The following is a 21288-nucleotide window of genomic DNA, read 5'->3' on the forward strand; positions in this document are numbered from 1 at the left end:
AATGCTGATCTGAAGGTCACCTACTGTATGCTTTCAGTGGTGGGCAGCAGCATGATGTGGTTTTATTACTATTCAGCACAAGTTGGAGACTGATAAGAAGCTTCTGAAGAACACAAAATGCAAACTGCAGGTTTTTAAAAGCTGGCTGTACAGATTCAGAAAAACAGAGAAGTGTGCTGTCAGCAGAGGGATGTCCAATAGTTATATACAAGACACTGGTAATTGTGCATTAAGCAGCAAAATACATCAAGCTTGAAGAAGTTTCCAATGAAATGAAATGAAACACAGGCTTAAGGGGCACAGCGACTAACAAAAGTCTCAGAATGAAATCATGAGCTTTATTAAAACACCTTTGCACATTTGTGATTATCCTGCCCACTCACTGCAAAATATACACATTTAGGAATTTCAGAGTGTGCAGGATGATGTAGATCGAAAGGTCATATCTTAATGTATATTACATTCAATAGCTGAGAGCTCACAGCTCCCTCTGAAGCCTTCTTTCCACATTTGTGCCTGGAGCCAAAGGTTAACCAAACCAAAAAATTAAGGGGCTCATCTATGTTTTTCCTCATCCAGTAAAGGAATGTTTGTGCAAGATTTCACAGGTAATAGTTACTAAGATACTTTAAGCTGAAATTACATGTTAGCAGTAAATCATAGATTTGAAGCAAAAAGAAATGTTCTAACCGGACATAATGCCTGTTAAAGGTTTCACCAAAAACCGCTTCAAGACTTTCATTTGATTTAAACGCCGACTCTTTTGAGCTATAACTTTAAAACAGCTGAAGCTGTTGGTATCATCTCATCCATTAATGTGCTTCTTTCTTGTGCTGCATTAACGTATGAACTCTGTTTGAAATGTGGTAATAACCATGGCAAAAATTTGCTGTTGTTCTTTAAGTGTGACGAGTAACTCAAAGCACAGCTAAAGTATTGTAAAAACCTCTGACAGGCATCATCATTAACATGGCTCTATGTTTTTTAATGAGCTTTTTCTTCACAAGAAGCACTTTCTGGGCTCCCCACCCCCCTACCCCCCAAATTTCTCTTAAGTTGCTGTATATTTTCCACACAGACACAGAGATTGACTTGTTGTGATGGCAGATCTGTTTTAAAATGAAGAGGACAGCAATTTGCCTCCCACTGTGACAAACCTGGTAATTCAGAAATGTGCAAATTGCATGGATCATAGCCAAGGCTGAGTCACTGTCAGTCATGCGAGATGGTCACATGTCCTTGAGAACAAACTGTGCGAATGCAGGAAATATTTAGAAAATAAATGGCAACCTAGTAATTTGATTTAGTCTCGGTCTGTCTCTCTGTCAACATATATTTATGTATGTATATATAATCACAGGCTACTTTATTAAGTATGCCTAATCAATTGCTTTAACACAAATATCAAGTAGCGAATATCTAATCACATGGTGGCAAATCATAGCACTTCAGCATGTATATATGATGTCAGAATGAGTAAGAAAAACGATTTAGGTGACTTTAATCTGAGTGTCAAATTCTGCTGTCACGTTTGGATGGTAGGGTCAGAACTGAATGTCAAAGGCATGAAAGCATGGATCGATCCCACCATGCATCCATGGGCTTTTCTTGGTACACCAGTTAAACATCATTTAAACACCACAGTCCTACCTGAGTATTGCTGCAGATCATGTCCATCCCTGTATGACCACAGTGCACCCATCCATCTTCTAATGGCCGCTTCCAGCAGGTTAACACAGCAGCAACCAGATTGCAAATCCAGTAGAGCACCTGAGTGATGTGTTGGAATGGAAGATGGTCACAGCTTTCAAGGCTTAGCTAAAACAGAAAAATGATTGGAGTAAAGGGCATAAAGTCATGGATACACACAAATTATTTAAAAAGCTTTCTAAAAAGTACAATTAATTACACTGATTTCAATGAGTTGTTTTGTTTTTTAGCTTCCTATGTTGTTTGACTCTTTTAAGCTCAGTTTTCCCGTTTCCATAGCTCCCAAATCCAGTATATATATATTCCACTGACACAGGCTGCAGGCTGTGCCGGCTACGTGGCATGATCCAAGCGTCAGGATCATGTAGCAAACAGTGCTGCTGGCATGCTGGCCCTGATGGCTCTGTCTCTACAGCAGAAGCAGATTACTTCATTAGTAGCTCTCTGTATGAGACCTGCCTGTCCTAATGGCTTACATCTCCTCTGTGCTGTTTCAGAGCAGAAAATATGCCTGTGCAACAAAAGCAAGCATTTTTAATCATCTAAAAGATGTGTATTTAACATATGAAACCACCCTTTTTACCATCACTCTGGTTGGTAGGATTTAAAATCTCCATTCAGAGTTGGCTGAAGGAATTTGGCTCTGGGTTTTTTTCTCTCTCCAGCAGCAGATTTCACATCCAGTATAAAACAGCTGACTGGGTGCAGACTTTTGACACCACAGACTCACAGGAGGTTCACAAACATTATCAAATGAGCTGCAACTGTTGCTGTTTGGATGTTGCATTGCGTCACTGAGGTGAAATGAGTCATGTTCTGTCATCCTGCAAATATTGCTCACACATTAGTCAATACACTGACGCAACAGAGTAGAAATATTTTTTATTTGCAGTCAATTTTCTGCAGGAAAAGCTGTTCCTGGGGAGAGAAAGCTTGAAAAGAAAACACAGGAGACTCATTCCCTTAGTAGTGGAGGATGATTTTATCTACTAGTTTCAGAGTATATTTGGGAAGTACCAGGAAAACCAGGAGTACCTCAAGCTCTAAAGTCTCTTAAGGTTTACCTCTGTGAGTGCCCCACTTACACTACCTTTCACATTCACACCTTCCCATTTATTTTATTTTAAAATAAAATAAATCCAAACCGGTGAGGAAAGAAGCTCTAAATGGTACCTTGCAGTTATACTGTCATACTTCTCACCTTTCATAATTACAGGACCCCTATTGGTTGGATGGGTGGCAGCACAGGAGCCAATCCTGGAGCGGGCAAACTGTATCACATGCCTTTTTGTTTTTAATGATCGAGAGAGCGCCTTTAAAATGTTTTCGTGTGTGTCCGGCCCGTACAGAGAGCAAAGAGGTAGAAGGTTTAGACAGCTCAGATAACCAGTGTGCAGAGAGCCCCCTCCCCTTTCCCAAGACAGCTGCTGGACCAAGAGGCCACAACTTCAACACCTTTTGCAGGTAAGGGCCAATAATAACGCCTGGAGTTCATAATTCTGGAGTGGTCGCTTGTAGTCTCATCTGCCTTGTCTTTGTTAGAAAAGTGAGGTTGTCCAACTTTTAGAAGCCATCTGTCTTTTTGAGAACAACAGATGTAATTAAGCAGCTCTCCACGCATCGATCCAAGAGAACATCTCAAGCTTTTGGCTGTTTGAATTGTCGAGTTCATTTGCTTTATTTGATATTCTGATATTCAGAAGTGACATCTTATTTCTCTCGTTAATCTCTGAAAAGCTCTATTACAGCATGTCCTCAATCCTCTCCATTGTCTTGGCACCAGAAAGTTAAATCAAAGCGCTCTCTTTGTTCCAAGTGCATTGTCTTCTCAAGGATTTCCATATCTATCAGTTACATGAAAAATTGCCTTAAAAAAGACAAAAAAACCTCCCAAAAATAATAAAATTCTTATAAGACTCTTGTTGTATTGAAATAATAGACTATGCCTCCAGAAGTTCAGCCTGCAAACACTCTGAATATTGTTAACTGCCTTTTCCCCCGGGAAGCACAAAGAAACAACAGAAAATGGCACGTGTTGGGCGACCGTCGCTTTCCCTGATCCGCACAGGATTCCTGTTAGCAGCTGTTTTATTACCAGGTGAGAGTTTTCATAAATTGCATCTATGATATTAGGAAATATTTAACTGAGAATTTAATGAGTCGAGGAACCATTTACATCAGTTTTTGTTTTTTTGTTTTTTTAATTTTGAGATTTCAGATACAACATTTTTCAATTAGACCAGTGAAGGTGAACTAGATGCCCTTTAAACTCCTAAAGCTTGATGTCATCTACTTTATTACATACTGAACGTCTGACAAATATACTTCCTTTGCTCACAGAGATCACACAACTAAAAGACCTCTTTTAACATCAGCATATCAATAACTATTCATCACACCGACAGTCTATTGACGTATATAACGATACTTTTACTTTTGATACTGTAAGTATGTTTTGGTTTAAATAAATTACATTTTCCGATTTCCTCTGTGTCTTTACTTCAATTAAAGACCTGAGTACTGATTTTTTTTCTCCTTATTTTTGGTTTAAACAAAAATACTTTAGAAGCATTTTGACCTGGTAGTATAGTCCAACCCCGGGCACGTTAATCTCTGCCACAGAGTCATAAGAACACCATTACCCTTCTCTCTTTAGCAGTAAAATGGCTTGTCATGATGATGCCCTTTAGTACTACAAAACCTTTCTGTAGTCATAAAAAACACATCTATCACTGCCTCCCCTTTGGAAGATTTTCCACATTAATAGATGAAAGTTTCAGGGATAATCAGCTGACTTGGCTGTTTTCTTGTAGTTGTAAACCTCAGCAGGAGCAGAAGAGACCCGGAGACGTCCTTCCCCTCCCACCAGACATTTTTACAGTGTATCTGTAATTAGTTTGTGTGAGGCCTGACTTTGTAGTTTTACAGGTAAACTTTAAGAAGGCCCCCAGTACCTGCATTAATTTCACTGGGCTGGTTCAAAGCTATACGATATACAAGTTAGGGGCTGGGTGGGGGCTTGGTGTTGAGGGGGGGATTTAATCTGCAGGATGTTGCCTGGCGCTCCAGCAACTGCCGTGTTTCACCCGGGGGCTTATTAGTGGGTCAGCGTTTTCCCTGATGTTGTGGTAAAGCGGAACATCTGTTCCTAATCAGTGAACGTCTCTGCTGCTGCTAATGTGGCTGCTGCTTGTGTTTTACAGATTTTCTGGGGGCCGTTCCAGTGGAGCAGCACAAGCAGGAGGAAGGTGAGGACGTATGATGTGGCAACGTGGGGCAAAACAACTTCAACAACCTAAAAACCAACTGCAGAAACCTTAAACGCTGCTATTTATAGGGAGATAAATGCTCCACGTAGCTACTTTTCCTTTCCATTCTGCCAATTAGCACCAAATAACTCACATGTTGGTTCACAGTAAAACACAAAGTCTGAGGAGATCTAGTTTGGAGCTAAAACAATTAGTCAACAGAAACAGGATTGTGATAATGGATTAAAGTAAGAAGCTAAAGTGCTCTATGAGAACTACATCAGCCTATGATACACGATAATTAACAGTCCAAGAGATTAGGAGATTAATCTACTTATAATAGAAATAGTTGGGCCAATTAAAATTATGCCATTTTTTTGTTGATGAAAATTTCTCCTTTGAGATAAAGTTCGATGAACCTGATTTAACAACAATATGATGCAATTCACACATTTAAAATAAATATAAAAGAGCTTCTAGGCTATCTTATGGAGGTGCAGCCAGTCACAGCAGCAGCCTTCTATAGGGATGCATTTCTGGTGGCTGTAAAAGCCAGCCCATGCTTTCCCAGATTAAAGCTTCAGTGTGAAGTTCGAGCAGTAGAAAATGTTTGGTTTGCTTTAAACTTAACACAGCTTTTATATATATTACGATAAAAATGCTTCACCTGGTCTGTACCAGTGGAAAGGGACCTGCTCACTGTTAGTTGTGTGATGGCCTATATAGTAGTATATATAATTACGTTCTATAGGAACATAATTAAAATTAGTGAAGGTCCTTCTACCGGTAATATATTGTGCGCTGTTGGGGCATTGGCATCTCTGTGGGTCTCCTGTGCTGTCTGGCACCGGGACACTGAGTGCATTCTTTGGACAGCACCTTAATCCAAAGACAGACGTTTATAACGATGGTTTCAGAAATAATAACTGTGTTTAGTGTATTTTAAACTTTTGGAGCTTTTAAACACAATCACTGTCACTGTGTTGTTCTTGAAATGACTATTTAAAAGAAAGTGTGAAAAAGCTCTGCCCAATAGATTCACAGCTCAAGCTCTCCTTCACCTACAGCTGAGGGGAGCAGGGTGATCTCTCTTTGTCACCCATCTATGGACTCTGCCTCTTAACTATAACATACTGCATCCTTTGCTGCCAACAGGATTTACCGTTCCAATTATAGATGCAGTTTAATGAAGGTCAACAGTTAGTTCATCAGACTTTTGTGCACTGTGTCCTCTGCAAATACAGATTTGGCGTTTTTATTTTACATTAAACATTCCTGTCAATGAGTTCTACTGTCCTGTAATTGGTTTATAACATCTCCACTGGACCTAAAGTCTCTAATTCAGCCTACTTAACAAACAAAACTGTGGCTAATGTTTTGATCTTTTGCACCAACCTATGCATATGTATATATATATATCTATCTATCTATATACATCGATAGATATATAGTTGTATATCTATCTATACACACACACACACACACACACACATATATATATATATATATATATATATACATACTATACATATATAGATATATATATATGTATACCTATGTATATGTGTGTGTGTGTGTGTGTGTGTGTGTGTTAATAATTTCTAAAAAAATAAATAAATCAAAAAAGATCATGGAACCTTTCTTCATAACAAGCAGTAAATGATATATATAGTTTAACTACAGTCCTGTATGTTTTCTCTTCTTCCTTCCCTTCAGTGGCCGCCGTGTCTGATGATGTGAAAGCCGAGGCAATGACCAGCCTAAAAAAGCTGGTTCGTGACAGAAGGAACGTCCCCGTCGTGGCTGTGCCCCAGTTCAAACGCGTGCCTGACTTCTGGGGATGGTACAAATACTTCATGGACAGCCACAACCAGGAGGGAGTGAGTGGAGCTTGTTTCACATTAATTATTCAGATTCTCCCAGTCACGATTATGAAACTGTGCTTGTTTTTCCTTTAAAAATTGAGGCAACAATTTGCGTCACTACTCTGCACTTTGAGGAGAGCTTTTCTCTCCTTTTTAAAATTAAATATGCCACGTTTAATGCAGGAAACAGAAAGGTTCAGCCACCTTTTTAGTTTTAACAGATTCCTTATTTATGCAGTTCAGAGAACTAAATTTGCCCAGATATTTTTATAGAACAGTTTTTAATAAGCTATTAACCTCTTAATGTGTTCAGTGTGTAGTACCCGTGAAAGCTCTGTGGTTTACACAAAAGTGAAAAAGTAACTGTTTTTCTCAACAGAGGATTTGTGCAAATTTATCTTTGGAGTTCCTCTTTGTTTTACTTTTACTCTCTATGGCCTCTGTATCATTTGATTTGATTTTTGGATTTGAGGAGGTTAACTTGTTTTTCCCCTTTCCAAACATCTTCAGGTTGAGGACCTGGATCGTCTGTATGTGGCCTACCTGCAGAACAAGCACAGGTCAGAGGAGGGACCGACTTTTAACCACTACCTCAACCACCTCAGCGAAATCTACAAGACCTGTGCCGAGTCTGAAGATCCGGAGTGCATCGCCGAGTTAACTAGCAAACCAAAGGCGGCCGTGGCGATGCCTGCCCCCATCAAGTCTGCTGATGTCAGGCTATGCAACCCCTATACTGACCCCTACTGCATGTTCCCTGTTACCAGCAAATCTGCAGCCCCTGAGCCACCTTCAGCTCCAGCCAAAGTGCCAGCGCCTATCTATACCCCGGTGCCAATGAAGAGCCAAACTGATTTCTACTACTACGCTCCTGTCCTGGAGCCCTTCCTGGGTGCTGAGCAGAGGGCTGAATTGCTCAGAATCTGCCAACCTGAAGATGTAGAGTGTCTGCAGTACCACCTGAGAGCAGCCTATGGGTACCGTCCAGCCCAAGGTCCAGCTCCATCTTATGCTGCCCTCAAATGCAACCCAAAGGATCCCTACTGCATGGCTTCCCTGGTCCAGAAATCTCCTACTGGCTTCTACCACTTGATGCAACCCAGCTGTGACCCAGCTGTTGATCCTCTGTGTGCAACCAACGCTCCCGCTCCTCTGGCTGCTAAAGAGCAACACTGCAACCCCCTGTTTGATGCAAGCTGCAACCCCCTGACTGCTACCAGGCTGGCCAGCCTGACCAAGCCTGTAGTGAAGTACGCCCCCATGAATCAGCCTGCACATCCTGCTGCTCCTCTGTCCTGCGACCCTCGCTACGACCCATACTGCATACTGGCAGCTGCTGCCGCTCTGCGCAAGCCGCCTCCACAGCTACCAGAGCACCAGGTCTGAATCTGAAGTCCTGTAAACAGGCTTGAATTTTTCTGTCATTTCATCTAATCTAGTGTAATCCTTCTGACTGAATAATTCTTTAATTCATCTTTTCTTTAACATTTGGTCTGTTTAATAATGTAGTAAAATGATATTGATGTTGAATAATGCTTTCACGGTCTGCTTTGCATCTGTTTTGATCCAAAAACATATGAATCAATCAATCAATCAATCAATCAATCAACCAGGTACGCTACAAACTTGGTGTCCGTGGCAGGACCAAGGAGGGCTACGACTGCTATGTGCATTATGACAGAGACTGCATCCCAGTCGAGAGTAGTCGTGAGGCTAAGGCTGACGTCATGGCTCCAGCCAAGCTCTTCTGCCATCCATTTGACCCCAACTGCCACAAGTTTGCTCCACCCTCTGGTGTCAAGGCCATGAAATCAAGTGAGGATGGCATAATCCTGCCTGATCCAGACTGCGATCCTGAATACGACTACAACTGCCGCCTGCGTCGTGCTAAGCCCGCCGCCGCAGCCTCCGCTGCAGATGAGCCGGCCAAGGAGGCTGCTGGTCCACAGCTTGCTGTTCCACGCTTCGAAGATTTCCTCAGGGGCATCATGAACCAGTACAAATAGATTTTAAAATAAATCAGTCTCAGAACCAACACCTGCTGGGCAATGCAGCTCACTCTGCAGTCTCTAATTTTCCTCGACCACAACCTCCGACAGAAGCCTCAAGGCTTTACAAAGCTTCAGATCAATCATAAAACAATGCAGCTTTTAAATAATCCATCTCACTCTCTCAAACAAGGTGAAGGCTTCCTAGTTTTAGTCTGGTCTTATAAAGTAGGAACAAGAAAAGAGTGCCATGCCACGTATAGCATCGTGTGTTATGTTTGTATGTTTGTCGAAAAGAGGCGTTTGTATAGATGTGTGGTAGAGTTAGGTTACTTTGAATTTAAATTAGTGGGCAGGATTTTCTCTCTGTTGTACATTCCCTTTTACTTGAGTGTATTTAAAGTTAGTTTCAGTGGTTTTCTGTAACTTTGATCCTCACAGAGCTTCATTTGTTTAGATTTTGTAAAGTTCTAAATAAAGAAAAAAAATCACTTGAATGTAATTTCTAGATAATTGTTGTTTACACTGCGGTCACAGACACATCTGCTTGGCAGCTAAACATAGAAAAAGAGAAGAATCAAAACACAGAGTCAATCTATTCCAAATACTGTGATGCTTACTCCGTGATTATACACATCATTTCCATGCATCAGTCCCCAGCTGTTGCAGTGAACATGCAGGGGTGTATTGTGCCAGCTGGCAAACAGTGTTAGGCTTTCACCGGTTTGTGCCCATTATAGAAACAGCTTATTGCTGCAACATGTGCAACAATAAGCTGTTTATTTCCAAATACAATTACCATAAATACATATTATAAATATAATTATAAATATAAATATAAATATATATTTTGAAAGGTAGTAAGCAACCCTGCAAGACCCCTGATGAATGTTTTTGAGGTTAAAGGCAGTGTTTTTCTTTTCATTTTGCTTCTATTGTCAGACAAACACGAATGCAGACAGGAAATGATGAGGCTAATCATGGCAAACCCTTCCACTTCCTGTGACACCCATAGTATAGAAACTAGCTGCACCTGAGCTAGCCGTCATGGATGGAGTTAATGGAGCTAACTGCCAACATTGTTTCTTAGTTTGGGCAAGTAGAATATCCATAATATGTCTGAGTTAATCACAAATGCCCTGTTTTTCTTACAGGAAAGGTAAGTCCTTTAAAATGCTAGCATTCTGCTAATGCATGAAGATGATGGGCCAGGTAACAATTTAGGCCTGGACATGCTCACTTGATTGAACCCAATTCCAAACAACAGCTAAAACAGACATTGTTAAGTATCATTAAATCAGAGGTGGGTGAAGGTGTTTGCTGCTAGAAATTCTTCAGTTCATTCAAGTCCAAATTGCACAAGCTCTGAATGAGCTCATGCTGCGGTGACATCCCATAAATTTACAGAAATATAATTAGCAATGATTAAAACCTAGTGACTACTTTAAGGTTAGGCTTACCCCACAAAATATATTTTTTTAGGTTACAGCTCCATGGTGACCAATTCATTCATCTGAAGCGCAACCTGCTGTGTAGCTGGAAGTCCAGAGTATGGAGCTAAAAGCTTAAAGGACCAGTTATGCCAATAATGCATTAGAGCATGGATGTCATATTCATTTTAGATTGCAGGTCACATACAGCCCACTTTTGTGTTCTGGACCAGTGAAACCCTCCTTTCTGCCAGTCTAAAGAAGTTTAACTCTGCATTTCACTCGCTGGGCCCACGTCCTTAGTTGAGGTTTGACAGCGTTTTAGTAGATAGAGGTGAATGGCTTGGACACGAATTGAGCTGCGGTTTGGGGAAGGCCTCAAAGGTGACTGGTGGTGGCTCCCGGGCCTGGCAGATCCCCATGTACTAAATAGAAGTGAAGAAGTTAATGAATTGAAAAGGGGAGGAAGGGTGGGGCACGTAAACAAGAACGGACAGCTTGTAGAGCTGGGGGAACTTATATAGATGAGAAGCGAAAGGAGCTCATGGTCCGAACTCATGGTCCCGCTCCCGAAATTCAGATACTTTATCTCCAATTAATCTGTCAGAGATCTAAATATATGAAAAAAGTACAGTTTTAACAGCATATTTAAAGAAAAGCTGATGTAGTAAATAACAAATCTGTCAGCACAACTCTTTGGGTTTAAATTATAAGAAATAAATGTGTCAAATATTGTGTGTCCTGTAATTATAAAACAGAGTTTTTGTTAATTAACAGAAAATGTCCTATTTTTAATTGTTTATTTTAGTGGGGACAAACTGTACGAAGAATCAAAACACATTTCTATGTCTCTAACTGTTGTGTCATTTAATTATTTATCTTTTACTATATTACTTTGGTGTAGTATGAATGACCTCGGGGGAGGTCTCTATCAGCAGGAAAAACTTTAAAATCTATGAAAATACAATACTGGAGTCTTTGCCGTGCTGATTCTGGACCCCTAATCAGAGAAATCTTGATGGTATACATGATTTGAGATATTTTAAAGATTTCTAAACTGAATGTCACGTCATTTGTTCAGTTTATCACTAGACATGTAAAGAATCTCAGTGTGATCAAGTAATGAGAAACAGGAAATGAAACAGGAAATGAAACTGCTAGCGTAGTTGTTTTAGGATTGGTTATTCTGGCAATATTAATCAATGCAGGCTTTCTAGCCTGTATGCAGCTGCAAACTGGCATTTTTGCTCTTACTGTACAAACCCCCACATTTATTGTAAATCAAGCATATCCTAACTAAGGAGGTCTTGGAGACTCCTGCAACTTCTTGAATTTCTGTTTTCAGGTTTTATAAAGTTTTCAATTTTTTGAGCACAATTTAATCCCCAGAAGAAGACAAATGTTAGCAGTTGCTTATCTTGTTCTATTTTAAATAGAGTTGGTGTGCCTGTGCTTGTCTGGTTGTAACAGGGCTGTTGAGTTTTAAAATCTGCTTTTTTCCCCCCCTGCATTTTTATTAAATAATAGCTGTACATGTTAATATATTCAGCTTCCTGTAGACCATAAAAAGTAATATGTGTACTTCAGCACATAGATGGGGTCACTTTATATATTTCTTTATGGGTTCATACAGCTCTCTCCACACATAACAGAATCAGAGAGTCTACCAGCTGATCACAACAAAAATGAGACCCAACATTCACTTTGGATGATGAATGAAGGCATTTTTCTCAATCTTTATTTAAGAAGTAGTTGGTGTTGCCGTTTGGTGCTGTTTTTCCCTCAAAACCAGAAACTCCACATTTCAGAAATGGGCTGCAGCTGTCGGATACAAGGACTGCTTTTCAATAACAAACGTTTCAGCAGCTGAAGCACACAACAGTCACCTGGAGCAGGCAAACGCTGTTGGCGATGACAGTTTTAAAGGCAGACAATACACAGCTGGGTCCTGTAATGACTACCTGCATGCAACATGTGTGCAAGAAAGCGCTGCGTGTTGCTAATTGTAGCTGTTGTCCTGTAAAGTTTGGACTTGTGCTGAGCTCTTGTGCTTGTGATGGAATTAAAACGGTCTGCATCAGACCAGCGTGGTTTACCCTGCTGTGTCTGTGAGTTCAAAGGGTCTTAATTTCTTAAGTGTAGTGAAGGACCGAAGGTTTTACATTGTAGTGCAAGTCCTTTAAATGAATACTGCTTTATTTCTGTACAGAACTTTTTCATTTTGATATACAATATACAATATGTGCAAGATCCAACTAATCCACAGACTCTTTCAGTTACCATAGGAACATGCCTATCACATGCTGTTACAACAATTTAACTTCACTGGGCTTGGGGAGGCACATGTACTCCACCGTGCAAAGGCTGGATTAAAATCTACATTTGGGGAATAATTATTGCTCACTTACAAAGAAATGAACAGTCTCTAAATTTTATGGTTCATTCATTTTATATGGAGGCAACAAAAATCCAGAATAAAAACATTACCTTAAAGTTAGAAATAGATTTTGGCATCATTGGGTGAAATAAGTACTGGATCCCCAACCATCCACCCATAGATGACAAGTGATTACAATCAAGCAATCAGTCAATCAGTTACAGATACTTGCTTTATGTATAAAGTACACTTAACATAATCAGTTTCTTTGACCTCTCCACCATCATGGGCTACATCAAAGAGCCACCAAAGGATGTCAGGGTTAGAAGTTAGCAGGAAGTTAGCTCGCTACTTTCCACCTAAACATGATATGGCACGTTCTGACTGAGAGATTTCTGAAAAAATTAAAACGTACAGCTCTGCCATCTCTTCCAACATAAATGAAGACAGAAAACTAAACAGCAGTGACGTTTGTAGGGTTACTGAAGTTGGACTAGCTGGTATATAATGATGTGCTATGTGATCGCTAGCGACACAGTTTTGTTAGCATAACATAAACACAGTGAAGCTGGAGGATGAACGCTAACTTTTTCCACTCGATAAAAGTTAACGTGAGGGTTCCTGATGGTTAGGGACAAATGCAATTGCGGGGCAGGATGCTGTAAACGGACCAAACTTCAGTCAGGAGAACCTCTGAGATAATCCATCCACAATACACAGGTTAGTCATTAATATACTGCAACAACATAGGAACAGAGCAGCTGCAAGAGGATTCAACATTAATGAATCAATGGTACGGAAATGTCGGAAGCAAGAAGAATGAGTTGAGTAAAATTTGACTTACCTGACTGTTTTATTTTGCTTACTGCGCCTTATAATCCGGTGCGTCTTATGGTCCGAAAAATACGGTATTTGGAAGCAGATAAAATATAAAATGACCATTAATCTTCCTCAATCTGGGGATTCACACAGGATCCTGCCTCATGGCGTGAGGATGATCCTGAGAAAGGTGGTGGATCAGCCCAAAACCACAAGGGAGGAGCTTGTTGATGATCTAAAGGAATTTGGAACCACAGTCACTAAAACACCATTGGGAATAGGTTGAAATCTTGCAGCCCCTGCAATGTCCCCCTGCTCAAAAAAAACACGTGAACAGCTCTATCTAAAGTATGCCAGAAAATGTCTGACAGAGAAGGGTTGAGAAAAATCTTTATTTACTGTTACAACAAGTTGTAGATTACTCATTTATGATCTGCACGACTCAGGTCAGCTGGTTGTTGTTTGTGGCTTTCCAAACATGTGCTGCCAACAGGGAAGCTGCATAGTGCACTCTGGTTGAAGACTGTTTGTCCCATTACTACTGTACTTTTAAAATTTAGATTTACTACTCAATATAGTGAGGGCCGATATATTGGTTGGGCTCTACATAGAAAGCATAAGTACCTAAAGACAGACCGGGAAATGCTGGGGAACTAGAACTACCGGTACGACCAAAACACAGAAACTCATCAGAGAAACCACAAAGTAAAACAAGGATCCACGGATGCAATTGTATCACAATCAGATTATCAAGTTGGAATATCCTCTCCATTCATGGCCTGTTCACCCCATAGCTGGACTGGCCATCGGGCCGATGGTGATTTTTCGTTTTTATGGGCCGATGGTTTGGTTTTTTTTTTTTTTTTTTTCCATAACGGTATAAACACTGCACATGTGTCAAAGTCAAGACATCCGGTCCGGCGTACATTTATATCCGGCCCGCGAGATCATTTTATATAGATGTACTATTATTGATGTGTATATATATATATATATGTATATATATATATATATATATAGATAGATAGATAGATAGATATAGATACAGATAGATATATAGACAAGATTATATAGATAAGATTTCAACCTATATATATCTATATATATATTCTATATATATATATATATATATATATATATATATTAGGGGTGCAACGATACTCGTATCGATATTGAACCGTTCAATACAGTGCTTTCGGTTCGGTACGCATATGTATCGAACAATACAAAATTTGTAATTTATTTTATCAACTTTCCTTCTGACGATGCTGTCTGTGTTGAGCGCTCAGTGAATCTGCGTTCGACTACTCCGCCTAGGCTGCACTGTCGAGCGCAGATCCACTGAGCATTCAACACAGACAGCATTGTCAGAAGGAAGAGCGCAGGGCAAGCTAGCGAGACAGAAGTTAAGCTCTCCTTGCAACATGGCAAATTGAACCTCCCCCACCCTCATTCAGATCTGGCGTTTGGAATTATTTTGGTTTTCATGTGACGTATGACCCTGAAGGTAAGCGCGTCATGGACTAAAGTAAAACAGTATGTTGGATGTGCCACGCAATGCTCAATTACATGGGTGGGAACTAGTGTGTTAGCGCAGTTAGCTCGTTAATGTGTTGGCCGTCTAGCCCCACGCACGGGGCGATCAGGGGTAGCTCGTTAACGGAGATTTGCCGTGTTATGGCGTTAACGTCATTTCAACGAGATTAACGCTGACAGCACTAGTGGGAACACAGCGAATATGACTGCACATTTACGCCGACATCATCCTAGTGCAAAGACAAGTGGAAGCAGACAAAAACAACAAGCATGCATGCTACAAACTTTACCCGAGTCATTTAGACAGCCGTTAGCACATGATTCTCCTTATGGGGACCTGATATGTTTAATATTGTGGCGAGCTCAGACAAGGAGGAGACGGAGGTGTCGTTTGGTCTTGCTTCCCGTGAGCTAGCCAGGGAGCACAGCCGTTTATTGACATCTGCAGAAGAACACTGCCGCTAGCTAACTGCTCAGCGCGGCAACCGCACAGCAACAACAACAACAACACACAGGGTGCCCTCTGACCCCGGAAGGACACACCGTTGCAGCGAGAGGGCGTCACCCGTCACTATGGCAACATAAACAAAACATAACTGTACAAACAGAACCCCGAACAGCCCTGACCCGCTACAATATGCTGCTGAGAATATAGCCCAGAAGAAGCGTATAGTATAGCTTTTATTTTGGAAAGAGCCATTTCTCTGTAATAAACTCTCTTTTCCAAAGATGAGTGATTCCTCAATCAGATACAGGGCTTGCAATATCGCTAGCCCGACGTCCCGGAGCTAGCGATTTTTCCAGTCGGGCTACCAAAATCTATCTCTGCCCTGCCCGTCGGGCTATTGTAGGAAGGGAAAATATATGTCAATGCTTTTGCATTCTTTCGGAAATGTAGCTGGGTAATTATGTCATTGGCATCGGTGAGCCACTGTCAATATGTGACATATTGAAATCGCGTTTGAATTTGCGCTTGTTTTTTGCTTTCACTTTGCAATCACGTGAACTGTGTATAGAGAGCGACAGTACTGATTGGTGAGTGATGATAATTTGCGCACCAATTCCTCTGACATCGTCTTATCAATCGTTAGCTTACTATGCAAACATGACAAGTGAAATCTCCCGCAGCAAGCTTAAACATATGAGAGGTTGATCGCGCAGAGAATCGCTGACCGTTATGTGTGTGTGTGTGTGTGTGTGTAAAAGCAGCAGGATATATATTTTAGTTCTGCTGAGCCAAATAAGAGAGGTCAGGGTGAAGAAGTGACAGCCAAAGAAAAGCTTACCACAAAACGGAAAAGTTATGACAAATCAGACTATAAGGCAAAAAGAAAGTGCAGCTTTATGGTTTCATGGACAAAAGAATTTCTGTGGCTGCAATATGACGAGCTATATAACCGGGGCTGCACATAAGTGGTCCGCAGGTGCGCATTCGCTGTCAAAATAAAAAAAAACAAAAACGAGCACAAGATATGAAGTTGCAACGCGTGTTTGCATACATAAGATTTTCTGGTGGAGGACAGACATTTGTTTAGAACTCTTAAAGATGTCAAAGAAGCAAGCTCCTTTAAGCAATTACTTTGGTCTTCCTCCACCTCCAAACAAATGTCAGAAGGAGTCCGAACCACAAAAGAAGCGCGTATTCTCGGAAAAGTGGTCGCAGGAGGTGAGCTGGCTTCAAACAAATGATGAACGCACAGAGATGTGGTGCGGAATGTGCCGTGAAAATCCCACTCTAGCGGACAAAAACAGTGCTTTTTATATGGACGCAAACGCGCGTTGCAACTTCTTATCTGGTGCGCGTCTTTTATTTTGACAGCGAATGCGCACATGCGGACCACTTATGTGCACCCGTGTAAATAACATAATGTTCTGCCGGGTGTGTTGTTGGTTTTCTCTCGATTCCTGAGTCGACAAGCGCCTTTGTTACTGGGACCAGTCATTTTAAGAAAGGCCCCCATTAGAACCCATGAGAAATGCAAGAAATGCATTATTGCTCAGTCTGCAATATCTTTCCCAGAACAAACACCAATTGCAAATAACATACTAAAAATAAACCTGAAAAATCTGTTTAGAACAGCGTACTATGTTGCAAAGAGTGAACTACCACTGGTAAAATTTAGCAGTCTTTGCAAACTTCAAAAAGCAAATGGCCTAGATCTTGGTTCCACTTGTCTCTTACCCGTGACTTCAGTGGAAATTTCAAATTCAGGATCTGACACAGACTGATTCATGTCCTACACAGTTCTTACAAGTTCATAGAAATTTCTGTTCAATTAGAACCAAGTATTTGAGTTGATGATTGTAATTTTTATACAATGTTGTAATTTGTTTTTCAACAATTTTTTGATTAATGTTTTGTTTCCTTTACAATATTATACATTAAAGTATAATATTGTAAAGGAAACAAAACATTAATCAAAAAATTGCTCTCTTTTTTATTCGGGCTACTTACATTTATTTTGGGCTACCAAAAACTGAAGAGTCCCTGCCCGAAGGGCTACCAGGAATTTTGAAATTTTGAGAGCCCTGAGATATATTTATTTTTTAAATTACTTTTGTTTTAGCAACATTAAATTTAAAAACTGTACTTTTGAGTTAAAATATATATTTATAAGTTTAATAAATGACAAATTAAAAAGGCATGAACATTTTTTTTGTATCGAAAAAATATCGAACCGTGACACCAAAGTATCGAACCGAACCGAACCGTGAATTTTGTGTATCGTTGCACCCCTAATATATACATATATATATATACAGTGTTGGGGAGTAACGGAATACATGTACCGCTGTTACGTATTTAAAATACAAAATATGAGTAACTGTATTCCGTTACAGTTACCGTTTAAAAAGGTGGTATTTAGAATACAGTTACTTTGTTGAAATAAATGGATTACACAGCGGTACTTCCCTGTTTCATATTGTCGCGGGTCAGGACTGTTTGGGTTTTGTTTGACAGCTGTGTTCTGTTGTCCCAGGCGGCACCGTTACGGTTGCCATGGTTACAACAACAAAAAGGCGCTCTCTCACCCAGGAAACACGCGGAGAGAGAGCGCCTTTTTGTTGTTGTTGTTGTTGTTGTTGTGCTAAGCTAATAGGCAGAATACTACAGGTATAGCTCTAAAGAATGTAGCCTCATAGGCAGTGTAGTCCGTGCTGCAGGGAGAATGGACTGCCATACCCGTTATGTGTCTGTGAGCGAGGGAGGGAGAAAAAGGAAAAGTACGAGCTGTCATCCAGCAAAAACGGGAGCTGGAAGCATGTAAATATAATAATAACCACTGTAGCCAAGAAGAGTACCTGACAAGCCCAGTTGTAAGTAAGCTATTAAGACTCGACTGTACACCGTGTTCGTGTTTTCCTCCAAAAACAATATGTTCCGTTGGAGCAGCCTTTCAACGCCTCTCTCTGTCTCTCGCAAGCAAAGTTGACCCAGACAACAAAGTAAAGCTATTTTTCGGCTACGAGCCCGACACGGAACCCACCGTATTAGCCAGAGGTCCCTTTACTACGGTTCGGAGCCTCGGACCTTCAGTAACAGTAATAAATCACAGCAATAGTACATTCACGTAGTTGTAAACAGCATGATAATATATTTAAGTAATCCAAAGTATTCAGAATACGTTACTCTCATTGAGTAACTTAACGGAATACGTTACAGAATACATTTTGGGGCATGTATTCTGTAATCTGTAATGGAACACATTTTAAAAGTAACCTTCCCAACACTGTATATATATGAGGCGCTAATAATATACAAACTACAGATCCCATAATGCAGCGCTGCTGCAGCCTCCTTGCTGAACGCTAGGCTAACTGGGAACATTCCCGCGTCAATCAAGTCAAACTTCTGTTATTGTGAAGCTAGCCGCTCACAATGGTGGAGAGAAAAGTTGATTCTGAAAGCAGAGCCTTTCAGCCCCAGTGGGTGACTGAATATATGTTTACAGACATGCTGGTAAACCCGTGTGTCTTATTAGTGGAGCTAATGTGGTTGTAATGAAGGAATTAAATTTAAGACGGCACTACGAGACAAAACGTCAGGATAAGGTGAAAAACCTAAATGCAGAGCAGAAACTACAGAAAGTAGAAGAGCTAAAGAAGAATCTGACATCTCAGCAGACTTTTTTCACCAGAGCAAAATCATAAAGTGAAGCTGTTGTGAAAGCAAGTTTTATTGTAGCAGAGGAGCCAAATCAGCCAGGTGTTCTGGGAATTTCTCCTACCCCGTAAACCGTCCTACCCGTTGTTCCTGAGCATGTGCACGCATGCGCACAACACAAAAAGGGAAGCTAAGCGCATCCGGCTGTGATTTCACGCTATTCCGTTATCATATTTGCAGGACAATAGGTAAGTAGTAAGTATTAGTACTTTTTATTGACGTTGATACTTGATTTTTTTAAGCCTTTGTGATTGTTTGTCAATATTAAAGTGAAGTCGCTATCTGCTTTCTGCACAAAACTGTCGAATTTGCAGATTCGGTGAAGTCTGCTGTCAAGTTACTGGACACGTGGTATTTGCACAACACTTTTGAGTCCGCAGCTTCGGTGTTTTAAGGGTGTTTCGGTAATGTCGTTATTTAATAAGTTAAATTATCTGCATTGTTAACTGCACATATTGAAGCTCATAAGAAAATGTTTACTGACATTCGTAGATATGGAGAAGAAGTGGGAAGAGATTTACGCGTTCATTTCTGCGGGCTCCTACCCTTCAGGATATGACAAGGCTCAGAGGCAAAACCTCAGAAGATATGCCTCAAAATTCAAACAAAAGGGTCAGTAATTTATTGTTAATACTAACAACTCATATGTGGTTAAATTAATTTCTAAATATATATTGTTTTACTGCAGATGGAGAACTCTTTGTTGGAACCAGAAGAGTAGTAAAAACCATGGATGATGCCAGGAAGATATTTCATGAGTTTCATTCATCTCCAATTGGAGGACACACTGGCACACACAAAACGCTAAATGCAGTGTGTTCCAGATTTTACTGGTTTGGTATGACAGTTGACATTAAAACATGGGTATGTATTAACTGTTTGTACTGTTGTTAAATAGTGTTTAAAATAAGCAAATTTTTTGATATCAGTTAAAAGAGAAACTGTACACTTGCAAAATATAAATAAATATGGTTAATTAGTGATATTACAGTAATAACCTGTAGGCCTGGCAGAGATTTGAAGACGCGCACACAAACTATTGTTGCTAAATAGTTTGTTCGTTAGAGAATATGTCATTAAGTGTTTTTGTTTTTTGTTTTTTACAAATGAGAATGTTGAACATTTACGTGAACTCCATAAATATTTTTACCTTAAAGATTCTGGAATGTGACCAGTGTCAAAAAGTTGGGAAACCACTGACTGCTGTGCAACCGTTGCAGTGTATTCAGGTAAATATTATGTCCCGTTTACCCATCAAACTATGCTTGTAGCTCATATTCATAAAGGCAGGAGGGTTTGCCAACTAATTTTAACCATCAATGTTAATGTGTACATTATACAAACTGTTATTCAAATTATTAATTTGTCCTTGATAGGTGTCTGAAGTGTGGGAACTTATTGGTATAGATCTTACTGGACCTCTTCCTAAAACTTCAAGCGGCTTCCAGTATATACTTACTGCAACTGACTACTTTTCAAAATGGGTTGAAGCTTTCCCATTAAAAACAAAATCTGCACCTGAGGTAGCCCAGCACTTGTGCTCCATTATATATAGACATGGCTGCCCCAAAAGGATTTTGTCAGACCAAGGCAGAGAGTTTGTGAATGAAGTAAGTGTTAAATAATTTTCAGTTACATTTTTTAACTTTACTTCACTGGGGTCAAAGATTTTTTTCTTGTGTGCTTGTATAAGAAGTATAAGAACCTTGTCCTCATCTGTTGAAGCTCAACTCTGATCTTTGCAAGTTATTGCAAATTGAAAGAAGTGTCACAGCAGCATCCACAGACCAATGGTCTAGATGAAAAGACCAATGACAACATAAAAAGGTATGCCTAATTTTTATCTATCAGTTTTTAATAACATTACTTATGTTATTCAAACTTAATTGTTACTTAATAATTTATTAATTTATTTACTTCTAATTAAACTTTCATTACTGTCTTTACATATTTCTATGCCTGCATTTAGAGCCCTCCGAAAACTGGTGAATGACCAGCAGAATAACTGGGATCTGTATCTAGAGCCCACCCTGTTTTCACTTCGGTCAAAAGTACACACCACAACAAAATACACACCTTTTTTTCCTGATGTATGGAAGAGAGGCAGTATTTCCATCAGAAGTGCCTGCTCAAGTGCCGGTGAGTGTTTG

The 21288-nt window shown here is 40.1% G+C and overlaps 1 protein-coding gene across 1 annotated transcript; it reads left to right on the top strand.

Annotated features, from left to right (window-relative positions):
* The first annotated feature begins 2626 nt into the window (after positions 1–2626).
* Positions 2627–9232, top strand: and2 (actinodin2). The gene is made up of 5 exons (XM_040017398.1): positions 2627–3808; positions 4914–4958; positions 6675–6838; positions 7334–8203; positions 8437–9232. Exons 1-5 carry the CDS (start codon positions 3736–3738, stop codon positions 8827–8829), a joined length of 1545 nt encoding a protein of 514 aa, XP_039873332.1. The 5' UTR covers positions 2627–3735; the 3' UTR covers positions 8830–9232.
* The last annotated feature ends 12056 nt before the right edge of the window (positions 9233–21288 follow it).

This window comes from Simochromis diagramma, unplaced genomic scaffold, assembly GCF_900408965.1.
Source record: "Simochromis diagramma unplaced genomic scaffold, fSimDia1.1 OVJJ01000205.1, whole genome shotgun sequence".
In the NCBI taxonomy this organism is placed as follows: domain Eukaryota; kingdom Metazoa; phylum Chordata; class Actinopteri; order Cichliformes; family Cichlidae; genus Simochromis; species Simochromis diagramma.

Bases quoted from the DNA above. Each gene is read 5' to 3' on its own strand.
- and2 (XM_040017398.1), top strand. From the start codon at position 3,736: ATGGCACGTGTTGGGCGACCGTCGCTTTCCCTGATCCGCACAGGATTC. The intron at 3,809-4,913 runs GTGAGAGTTTTC...TGTGTTTTACAG, and splicing joins AGCAGCTGTTTTATTACCAG to ATTTTCTGGGGGCCGTTCCA. The intron at 4,959-6,674 runs GTGAGGACGTAT...CCTTCCCTTCAG, and splicing joins GCAGCACAAGCAGGAGGAAG to TGGCCGCCGTGTCTGATGAT.